The sequence below is a fragment of the Argopecten irradians genome, chromosome 11 (assembly GCF_041381155.1).
Source record: "Argopecten irradians isolate NY chromosome 11, Ai_NY, whole genome shotgun sequence".
NCBI lineage: Eukaryota > Metazoa > Mollusca > Bivalvia > Pectinida > Pectinidae > Argopecten > Argopecten irradians.
In genome coordinates this window covers 29,939,033-29,950,238 of record NC_091144.1, presented here as the reverse complement: position 1 = coordinate 29,950,238, position 11,206 = coordinate 29,939,033, and the positions used below count along the sequence as shown (strand labels likewise).

The 11,206-nt window shown below is 38.8% G+C and overlaps 1 protein-coding gene and 1 pseudogene across 1 annotated transcript; one reads left to right on the top strand and one right to left on the bottom strand.

Annotated features, from left to right (window-relative positions):
* The first annotated feature begins 1,222 nt into the window (after nucleotides 1–1,222).
* LOC138334544 (uncharacterized) lies at nucleotides 1,223–1,979 on the top strand (annotated as a pseudogene).
* A 5,940-nt stretch (nucleotides 1,980–7,919) lies between these two features.
* LOC138335262 (uncharacterized) lies at nucleotides 7,920–10,992 on the bottom strand. The gene has a single exon (XM_069284267.1). It carries the CDS (start codon nucleotides 10,765–10,767, stop codon nucleotides 9,199–9,201), a length of 1,569 nt encoding a protein of 522 aa, XP_069140368.1. The 5' UTR covers nucleotides 10,768–10,992; the 3' UTR covers nucleotides 7,920–9,198.
* Nucleotides 10,993–11,206: the final 214 nt, after the last annotated feature.

The window sequence follows — 11,206 nt, the reverse complement described above, 5'->3', positions numbered from 1 at the left end:
ATTCTCTTTCTGTGTCGCGGATTAATAAACCTTCTGAATGCGTGATTATTTCCTTTGAGGCAATATAAGTCTTCCAGTTCCATCTGCTTATGACCGCGCCGGTGGATAGAAATGCTACATCTTTACAAATGAGTTCTCGCTGCAGCATGAACAGTATAGCACTACGTCTTTTTGTCTATGAAGAGGACATTTTGGATCTCCGTGTGGCCTGAACAGCTATCTGGCCTATCCGGGTTGGTAGTTGGGACGCTGGAAGTCATTATATCATTTCAATGTACTTCTGATATTCAATTGTGTACTAATCTCCCTTCCGTCCGAAACAGTAGTCTCACCCTACAACACAATCACATTATAATTCGGTATGAAGCACGAGCTCCTGATATTGGACACATAAAATTCACCTGCTTTTTAAACGTCTCCAAGTTGCAGAGACATATATTATTCATAACCGATACCTGACTGACATTATATCAATAAATACTACTCTTGTTAAAGCCCCATTATGTTTTTGGGTGAAAAAATATCGTCCATAAAGTACCAAACTTTGCTGAATACTAGAGCATATATCCTTATGAAAAATATCCGCTAATAAAAATATGCCCAACATTTCCATGTTTTTTAAAAAGCAATAGAAAACCCCTCTTCAAAGAGGGGGGAGAAATCCGTAGTTCCGCCCCAGAGCCAAAACAATCTAGTACGCATGCGTAGGCACAAAAAAGTGGAATTTCCCTAACAAACTTCAACACATCGTGCATGGGCGAACGCACTGAAGACTCGCCAAATACGTGGTCAGCGAACACACATGGGTCCCGTTCTTCACCACGTGTACGTTCCTTCAAACAAACGACAATTTAACGATCAAAAATGCATTGTTCGATCGCGATCGACTGCACGTTACGATCCCACGCATTCCACGCGTGGTGCACCTACAAATACAATCTTGTACATGCATGAATTTACATGTATTTTCTATATAAAATTAGGCTAAAAACTATTCAAAAAGTGTTTGTTCTTGAATGGAAAGCAAGCAATTAACAAAATTATAATTACAATGGTATTTTGCTGATCTTATTATTTTGTAATAAAGATTTATAGATGCCTATAGTGTCTAATCTAGCTTATTGAAATGTACATCGAAATCGAACAGTTTTGTGTACATCGAAACGAATACACGTAACGTTTGTGTTACCTGATGAGGCCTCCCAAGGGGTGACTCGCTGAACTTAGCACTGTTGCATTTCCGGAACAGTGCTCTGCCAACGTGTGTTGGGTCAGCCAGTCTCTCCACTTTCCACATTGGATGCAAGGCTTTCATGGCTTCCTCCAGGCCTTTGGCTCCCGTTCCGTCCCCATCTGTCGTAGCATATCTTATCAGCACACCCTGACTGGTAAGCTGGTCTCCGATGTCCTTTCCCATGGCATACTCGGAAAGGCCGTCATGTCGTTCGATGTTGGCTGTACAGTCAGGGTGACCACCAGGACACTTGACGTCATAGCCTTTCCCTCTCAGCCAAGCACCTGTCCAGCACAGTTTGTTGTGCAGAGCACGGCCCAGTATGTACTTTTTTGGTGTACATGTCTCGATACCGAGGCTGATTCCCTGAGAGGCATTCAGTCCGGGCTTCTTAGCACTGCCAAATGTTGTGCTGTTGTATCGGCCATCTACTGCTAGTCCAATGGTGCTCGGTGACTCGTCTCCTCTCAGGGTGTTGGCTTCTACCACCAGTTTGGTCTTCTCTGACATGTCTATTTTATTCAAGGCTGTAATATCTCTGGACACTTGGTTTGCTTGGCGCTGCATTCCACTCTTGGCTCCTGCTGGTATATTCAGGTGCCCTAAAATCAGTCGGGCTCCTTTGGTGCTGACAGCCTGGCCACACAAAGCTGAGGGCAGGTACTTGTTGATTAAGGCTGGCTTTGGTCCGCGCTTGTTCGAGTCCGCTTCCCTGTACAGCTTGTACAGTGGTGGCCTGTATTGACACTTCTCACATTTTACAGCACAGCTCCATCCCAGGGCCCTCCTACGCTCAGTGTCCAGTTTAAAGTCTGGTACTTGGCAATTCTGGTCTGTCTGTGAGGCATGGAGGCTTATCACATTGTTCCACATCTCCACCATTAGCACAACATCTACAATTCGGTTTCCTTCTATTTCAGGAATTTCAGAGTCTGGCTCTTTTGGTGGACTGCATGCAGGACGCAGGATCCTTGTTGGACAGGGTCGGTCTTCAGAGTCAGCAGATACCAGGGATAGGCCGTCTGAACTAGGCTTGGTTACCAGCTCCATTTCCTTGGTAGTCAGTCTTCTGGTAAGCACTGGTGTTGTTGCCCTTGGTACAGGTGTGTTGGATTCTTTCCCTGATGTCTGTCCCTTATTTGTTGGTACATTACCAGGCTTGAAATAAGTTTGTCTTCGCAATCTTTCTCCTTTCATGTTGGCTTTTACTGTTGCAAGTAGCAGTGGTCAGTCTGTACTGGTCAGAAGTTCTCAGGACAATGAATTTAGGTGATGTGTAAATATTGTGATATACACAATCATTGTCTGTATCAGAACAATCATCAGTTGTGTTTCAGAAGCTGTGAGAGCCTTGTCATTTAAGATAAAAGCCCTACAGGGCACCCCCCCCTGCCTTTGGCACATAGGGTTAAGTGCTGTCTGTATACAAGTGTCTGTTAGTGAGGCCATGGGTGGTCATTTGCTGTGATTGGTCAATGGAAGTCTTTACTGTTGTCTATAGATAATTTCTTGTCTCATCTGAGGATTATTAGTGCTTAAAAACATTGTAAATATTCATTTAAATTCAAAACTTTGGGAAATTTTTCAAAAAATTGATTTAAGTTTGTTTTAAATTAAAGTTAAAACTTAATATGAAAAACTAGTCTGTAAACATTATATGCAGAAATTATTGCAGATTTGATTTCAGTTTACAGAACTGAAATATGTCAATTATTGAAAAATCTGTTTCATTTTTCCTAACACATGTTAAGTGAAATATGTAATGTAAATGTGTGTAAAATTGGGCAAGGATTCTCAGTGTAAGGGGGGGTAATTAAAGTCTCTCTAACTCATGTTCTATTTGTCTTAGAGTAATTCTGTTTTCACAGAGTTGTTGCAAATAGCTTCTAGTTTATGAAAATACCTATTTTATATTTTTCAAAAATTTAGTCTCCTATAATGAGGACTGAGACCACAATTACATACTTCCGGTTTCAGTACCCACGAATGAAGTCCCTTCAGAAATGTATGTATTTTATGAAAACATGCAGCATGCCCCTGTGAACTTGGTATTTGCCAACAAATTTAATGTAGATGTGTAGTGTATATGTCATTTTAACTGTTATAGTGTAAAATATTGAATTTTCTTATGTTTTTATTGCTCCAGGATCCTGTGTAAAAAGTCCTGTTTTGACCCCAACCCATGACCCGGATGTATATAATTGGCACATGGTGACACTTGATGACAGATATCTTGAGAAAATGCCGGTCATGCTAGGTTGAAACTTTCAGAATTTGTTCCTCGGATATTGACCTTGACCAGGTTAGATGGAAACTTGTCAACGAAATTTTGGGAATTTATTATGAATTTTAACGTTACAATGAAACATATAGCAGAGTTAATTGTGGTCTCGGTCCATATACACCCTCCCATACCCCTATACACTCTCCCATACCGCTATATTGTTCTATCTGCTGAGCTACCAATATCACACCGGATACAACCAGATATGCCCCTACCACATCCCTAAACCCCCTCCCATACCCCTATAAGTATAACCCCTCCCATACCCCTATCTGGTGAGGTACCAATGTCACACCAGATACAACCAGATATACCCCCTCCCATAGCCCTATACACCCTCCCGTACACCTATCTGGTGAGGTACCAATATCACACCAGATACAACCAGATATAACCCCTCACATACCTTTATCTGGTTCTATCTGGTGAGATACCAATACCACACCAGGTACAACCAGATATACCCCCTCCCATACCCCTATACCCCCTTATATACCCCTATCTGGTTCTATCTGGTGAGATACCAATACCACACCAGGTACAACCAGATATACCCCCTACCACACCCCTATACCCCTTCCCATACCCCTAACTGGTTACAACATATCTCGTGATTTGGTTTGGCAATTCAACACGGAGTGCCACCAATGAAACAAAGACAATCTTACACTTCTGGATTACATAATAAAAGTTTTATTGTACACTCATCTTACATATATTTATCAAGATGTCGTCATTCTGCCATTGCTATATTTTGTGTTCACAGAACAAAATAATAGCTTCACAATGTAATTAAATCGCTTAATCGGTTCTGTATTAACCAACATTATTTATCCACTATGAGCTACAATTTGTCCTACTAATCAATACATGACTTAGATATTTTATGAAAAAGCATAATTTTAAAGGCGTTGTTGAAACAATAGTAACATAAAATGTATATCGATGACCTAACGATGGGGTTACAACACTAAAGGCATGCGATTGTAAACACTGAAGATTCATTTCGCTGTTTTATCGTCTGGCGCACTGATATTGAACTAATACAAAATATTAGGCGTTGGAATTAGGACGACGGCGGGAACATAAGAGGACTCGTGTTTTGAGATAAACAATTGATTTATTTTAATTAAAAAGGTCAGAAGGTGACGATACGTTAGTATTAACAGTAAACTAATAACTTTTGTGACTGTACAAACTTATCAATTGCCTTTTACATTTTCAAAATTAAAAGCCGTTTCAGAAAGGTAGTGGGTTTTCAGTTTCAAAATCATTGAAATTGATTTTTCAAGTTTGAAAAAGGATTTTTTTTAAATATATTTGTATTGAAGTTATATAATATATACTGCCTCATGTTCAGCCAACAATATTGAAAATAAAAACATGAACAGATGAGGTGAATAGTCATATAATACTAAGAAAAACCTGATAGTGATAATTCTAATTGATTCACACACCGCCAGCTACATCTGAATAAGTCAATTATTATAAGGTTTTGTACAAACCTTAATAATCCATGGTTTCCGTATAAGAATAAATTGTGGTAGCCTAAAAGTTGACATTGCAATTTCAAAATTATGAAATTGAGTACGAAAAATAATCATATTTCAAGAATAATTGAAAAGACATCCCTGTCGCATCAAAGGGATGGTTTTTTTTTTATATCTGGATACTACACTACTCTCCGATCCCGACCTAAAGCACGTGAAGCAGTGCAATTGCATGCAGTCACAAAATTCGCGGGCTAAGGTCAAGGGTCAAGGTCAAATATCAAGGTAATATCACAGGTTTTCTTATGAACATTTTCTAATGACATCGTAAACCAAATGTGTTAGAATTAAGCAAAGGGTACTCTGACCGTAAGTCATTGACAGCGTATCAGAGGTCATGATCCTGTACCAGAGGTCATTAATTTGTGATGATCATTATGAAGGTATTGAGACGTGGTATATATTAACATTTTATCTTGGCCAAAGTAACAGGGCCATTGGTCAATATTAAACTTTGCATTTTTGTCCTGGTTGACAATTTCTCATAAAACTATTAAAGGCGAAGTCGTTTTTTTAATTCAATAAACTGTGTCAACTGACCATAGGTCAAGAACATCCGGTCAGAAAATAAGGTCACTAGGTCCAGCATGCTGGTGAATTTATCTTACGGTGAACATAATCACATTATTCTGTCATTTCCAAACTGCTACTGAAATGTAACGGGCTGTTTAAATCATTTCAATCAGTATATTGTTATAGGACATTGCCACCACACCACTTCCTCATGATAAGCGAACCCGTCATCTACCAAATAACTTCCTCCAGTATTGCCTAATGTCGAAAATCAATATGTATAGACACCACCACACTATCCGATGGTTAGTATTACTCACGGTAATGTTAATCAAGAGATGTGACATAGCTGTCACGCGGTTTATGACAGGTTCCTATTCGGACATTTGTGATGTTATTTATTTGTTTTAATCTACTCGAACATACTTAATATTCTATGTTTAGAAGTAAAATACAAAGCTTCATTTTGAAAATAATAGCTTTTTCTTTATAGTGATGTATTGCTTTAACGTATTTAACTGTGTTTCTTTTAGCTAATCCTTCTTAGCAGTTCTCAATACCGGTAATGCCTGCGTCAGTTAATTAGCGACTATTGTATATCACGTTTAGACTAAGTGCTGTTTACATGTTTGTTCCTGTATATTTTGTATATTATCATTTTGTATTACTTGTATATTCACTTTAGGCCTAGGTTTGGAAGTGTAGAGTTGGATATTTCTCCGCTCCGCACCCGACTGTAATAAATCAGTATATAGAAAATATCATCTTTGGATTATCCTTTTTCACAGACTACATTAGAGCTATTTCCCCAATACACTAGCTGTAGCGCTGTGAAAGTTGGTGTGAGAATCTCCGGGCAAGTCCACTTTTTAGCTGGACTACGATACGGTCGCTCATTACTAAGACTTGATAAGTGCAAGGAACATATAATTTTTACAAATGGAGAACTGGATATTTCACCAGGGTAACATGCACATGTTAAACTCTTGCCATGGACTTTGCCAGCGTTTTGGGACACTACCTCAGATGAACTATAGAGGACCAGTTTTACGTGAGTGTAGAAAATGTGGAAGAGGTGGAATTCTTTATTCAGACCATCGCTTTTCTTGTCCCGCTAAAAATGTGTCGTGTTTTAAGTGCGGAAATCTTGGACATTTCTCAAGAATGTGCTTCAAAAAAGTGATACGAGAGAAGTCAACGCCTCGGAAATGTCCGGCAGTGAAAAGTAGCAATAAAACAAAGTCCCGCGCTAAGAAGATAAGAGATCAACAGAGAATCAAAACTTTCAGATTAAAAAGGGAATTTTTCGCCTCTGCACCCTTTGCATCTGTTTCCAATGATGAGCTGGTCAAGATGCAAATTAATCCATGTAGTGGACAGACAAGTGAAACATCCAAACGGCAGGTAAAGCAAATCAACGTTCTTAGTGACAGGTGCCATGTGTTAAATGACGAAAAGGAAAAATTACTGAAACTTGTCACATCTCTCGAAACAAAGTGTGAACGATTTCAAACCAGCGCAGAACGTGAAAGAAAACTTTCGGACCAAATTGAAACATTGCAAGCAACAAACAGGCAACTACAGCAAGCAATAAGTAAACATTTAAAGACGTCAACGGAACAGGGAATTATAGACACAAACAAACGCAGAAAATATCTAAATTCACGAATAGAATATTTGGAGCAGGAGAACAACAAATACTATAAACTTGACAAAGAACAGAAAATAAAAATTGAACATCTCGAGAGAGAACTGGACATTGAGCGACATAAAAAGGTCGCTGTGACAAAAAGTGGTACCCAGGACTGTAGGACATTTAGACCACAGTGTCGTCGTCGGTAATATGCGACACGAGGACGTGTCTTATTAAAGGAGGGAGCAAACTGTCACGCGGTTTATGACAGGTTCCTATTCGGACATTTGTGATGTTATTTATTTGTTTTAATCTACTCGAACATACTTAATATTCTATGTTTAGAAGTAAAATACAAAGCTTCATTTTGAAAATAATAGCTTTTTCTTTATAGTGATGTATTGCTTTAACGTATTTAACTGTGTTTCTTTTAGCTAATCCTTCTTAGCAGTTCTCAATACCGGTAATGCCTGCGTCAGTTAATTAGCGACTATTGTATATCACGTTTAGACTAAGTGCTGTTTACATGTTTGTTCCTGTATATTTTGTATATTATCATTTTGTATTACTTGTATATTCACTTTAGGCCTAGGTTTGGAAGTGTAGAGTTGGATATTTCTCCGCTCCGCACCCGACTGTAATAAATCAGTATATAGAAAATATCATCTTTGGATTATCCTTTTTCACAGACTACATTAGAGCTATTTCCCCAATACACTAGCTGTAGCGCTGTGAAATAGCCACTCCGACAACCATTGGACACTTATAGACACCGACTACCTACAACCTGCCATGTCATTGATACACAAGTGATATCACGTCATTGTCTTTCAAAACTAACCACACCATGACTATAATAACAGGTGCGCACATTTTTCGATATATTAGTAATTCATATTAACAATGTACCAGAGTTTGATATCAATCTATATACAACATAGCTGCAGTAGCTTCAGAAGACTTTTAGACATAACGATGTCGTCTTTAGAGCTACAATTGGTGCCTATTACTGCTAATGAAGCAAAATAATAATTATGCAAACCATTATTAAAATGTATGCATTTTATCGTACTTGTTTTACATCATTTACCTACTATGCATTGAAATTGAATCGTATGAAATATTAAATTATATCATTTTTTTCACATATTAATTTGTAGGTATTTTCGAAGGAAAATTACACGGCAAGTGAGCGGTACGGTAGATATCAAGTATTGTCGTTATGTTTGTTTTGGACAAAACATATATAAATGCATTTATACACATAAAAAACTGGAAACCTTTCTTATCTGGCCGAAAGGTATAGTAGACTGTGATATTCGTTCTATACACAGCATAATTCCCCGTCACACCCACACACTGATAGATAATTACTTACAGTACTAGTGCCTGTGTTAAAAATGTCGCTTTATCATAACTTGTGATATAACAGGAAGTGAAGACATGTCAGCGCTCTGTTATACTTTTACCTCGGTAAGATGATGAATTGTCTTAAGGTTTCACTTTAGGACAGAGTACCATACAGCTTTTGGTGTTTATGTTATATTTTCACCTCAATATCACATCAACAAACTATCGCTTGGGGATAGATATATTTTACAAAACGTTTCACAAACTTCATAAGTTGAGCACAGTTGTAACGATTGTAGTACTCTACGGTGTACTTACATTTACTGTTAATTTCGTACGATTCCTGTACATGGCCTAATATGTCTGTTTACCTCTCCTCGCGCACAATCAGCAGACTATTCATATTCAAAACTTTCCGTACCTGCATAAGATAGATGTCATTATCCGAGCTTTACCGTCTGTTACACGTGAAGAATGACTACCGCGCGGTATTTGCTGCCGTTAAGCTTTTCCCGGGAAGATCTGTCTATCTATTTGGGTTATCTTTCACAGTCTATGGAATAGTAGTACTCGTATCCCCTTTGTATCACATCACAAGTCAAACAGGGGATCCACATTTTCATCGGGAGAAACTTCATGATGCAGAGTTATATCCAATGTCATACGTTCTTCGGGTTTTGTAGTACTTGATGGTTTTAATATCTGATTTTGTGGTACGTGCGAACAATTTTTTCGTTTCTGAAAGTACAGAAATCCACAACACATCACCCATCCCAATCCCTATGCACCCTATTCCGTTTATGTTTTCCACGTGTAGAGTCCTGATATAATGTCCTGTCCCACTGACAAGCTGCACTTTCTTGTTAAAAGTAGCCACTACCAGATTCCCTCTGCTGTCATAGACTGTGTTCCGTGGAAGATCACACTCCGTTCCCTCATAGACAAATTGTAATATGAGGTCTTTGTTTAATACATGCAACACTCCACAAGACGTATCTTCTTTTGATTGATACATGTATGTGACTGCAATGTGACTAGTTACTGGACATTGTGAGACGGATCCTGGAGTGACGGTTCCTTTTTTCTGAAGTTCTTTGCTGACAGACGAGGTAGCCGTCACTTTACCATTAGTTGTGTAGATTGTGATGTTGATTCCTGAGCCAACTATAACATTCTCCTCTTTTGATATGCAGATTCGTTCTGGTAACGAATTGGTCGTAATGCGTTTTACAAGTTCTTTTCCGTTTGAAAGGACTTCGTAAATAGACAAATCGTCTACACAACAAAACCAAATATTGCCTGAGTTTGGTGACAAGGTGATACTATGTATATCACCATTGTGCTTTGTCTTCTGTTTGATTCGACCTTCGACGTCCACCAGCAGCATCTCTTTTGATTCGCAGTCACTCAACCAGACACCAGACGACCCTGGACTGATTGAGGTACACTCCATTGGGCGTTGGAACTTTGGTCGCACAACAGGTTGATCAAGAGTTTTCTCACAAAGTTTCACTCCGCTCGCAAGAAGGGTAGATATGTCCAAAATACCCCAAACCGTTCTCATCTGTTCAGTCATTGACTGACAAGGACGAAAATCGACTGTACATAACGTTGGCTCTGCTGGAAATTCGGAAACGTTATCGGGAATATTGACCGTTGTGTCGTAGACCTGGATGGACGTACCTTGCTGTAATACTTGTTTGCATTCTTTCATGTGTTCAAGAAGAAATGTTTGTCTTTCCTCGAGTTCCTTCTTGTACTTGATCAGTAAATCCCTGTTTTCTTCCCTAAACTTTACACTTTTAGACACGAATTCCTCCGTAAGGGTGTCTATTTGTTTCTTACAGGCTTCACCATGGTCCTTCACTTTCTGTTCAAGTTCCTCAAAGTCTGTGTCATTTTCAGTTATCTTACTCTCAACTGACACGATTTCTTGTTGGATATGCAGAAGAGTAGTTTTTTCTGTGGTATTTATATAATCCTGAAGCACAGATTTTTCACGTGATGTTATGTCAGTCAGTTCCACTTGTCTGTGTCCGTTATGGGTAGAAATACTACATGTGATACAGATAAGTTCATTACAGTCCGAACAGTGCAATACCACCTCCTTAGTTCTATGAACAGAGCACTTCGGATCACCTTTGGGCCTACGAGGGACATGTACCTGACCATGTCGGTCCCCCAGCGACACGTTTGAAGCCATTTTGTACGCTAACTTCACTTATGAATCAATTCAAAATGACCTATTTTACACTTGTCCCTTTGCGGATAAAATGTGTATCTGTAATCCGTCAGTCTACGGCGATCCATTTGGAGCTTTTTTGTCCTTCCGTTACACCGAAGAGAAAATTTCAAAATGGCGACATTTACATACATAACACCATCTGGTATGCAGAAAATCATTCACCCGTTAACAATGTCCTACTTTAGAACATTGAGTGAAGCAGAATGCTGGCTGCACAAATCTCACTGATGTTACACAAATCTCACTGATGTTACCGTGTATACTGGAGTATCTTAAATTACAAGCTAACGCTATGTGATACATCCGTGTTTACTAAAAGGCGGCGGTGTTCATGCAAAGATGAATTGGGTCAATATTCATTTTTCTATAGATTACTGAATTTCTTTTTATTGTTATT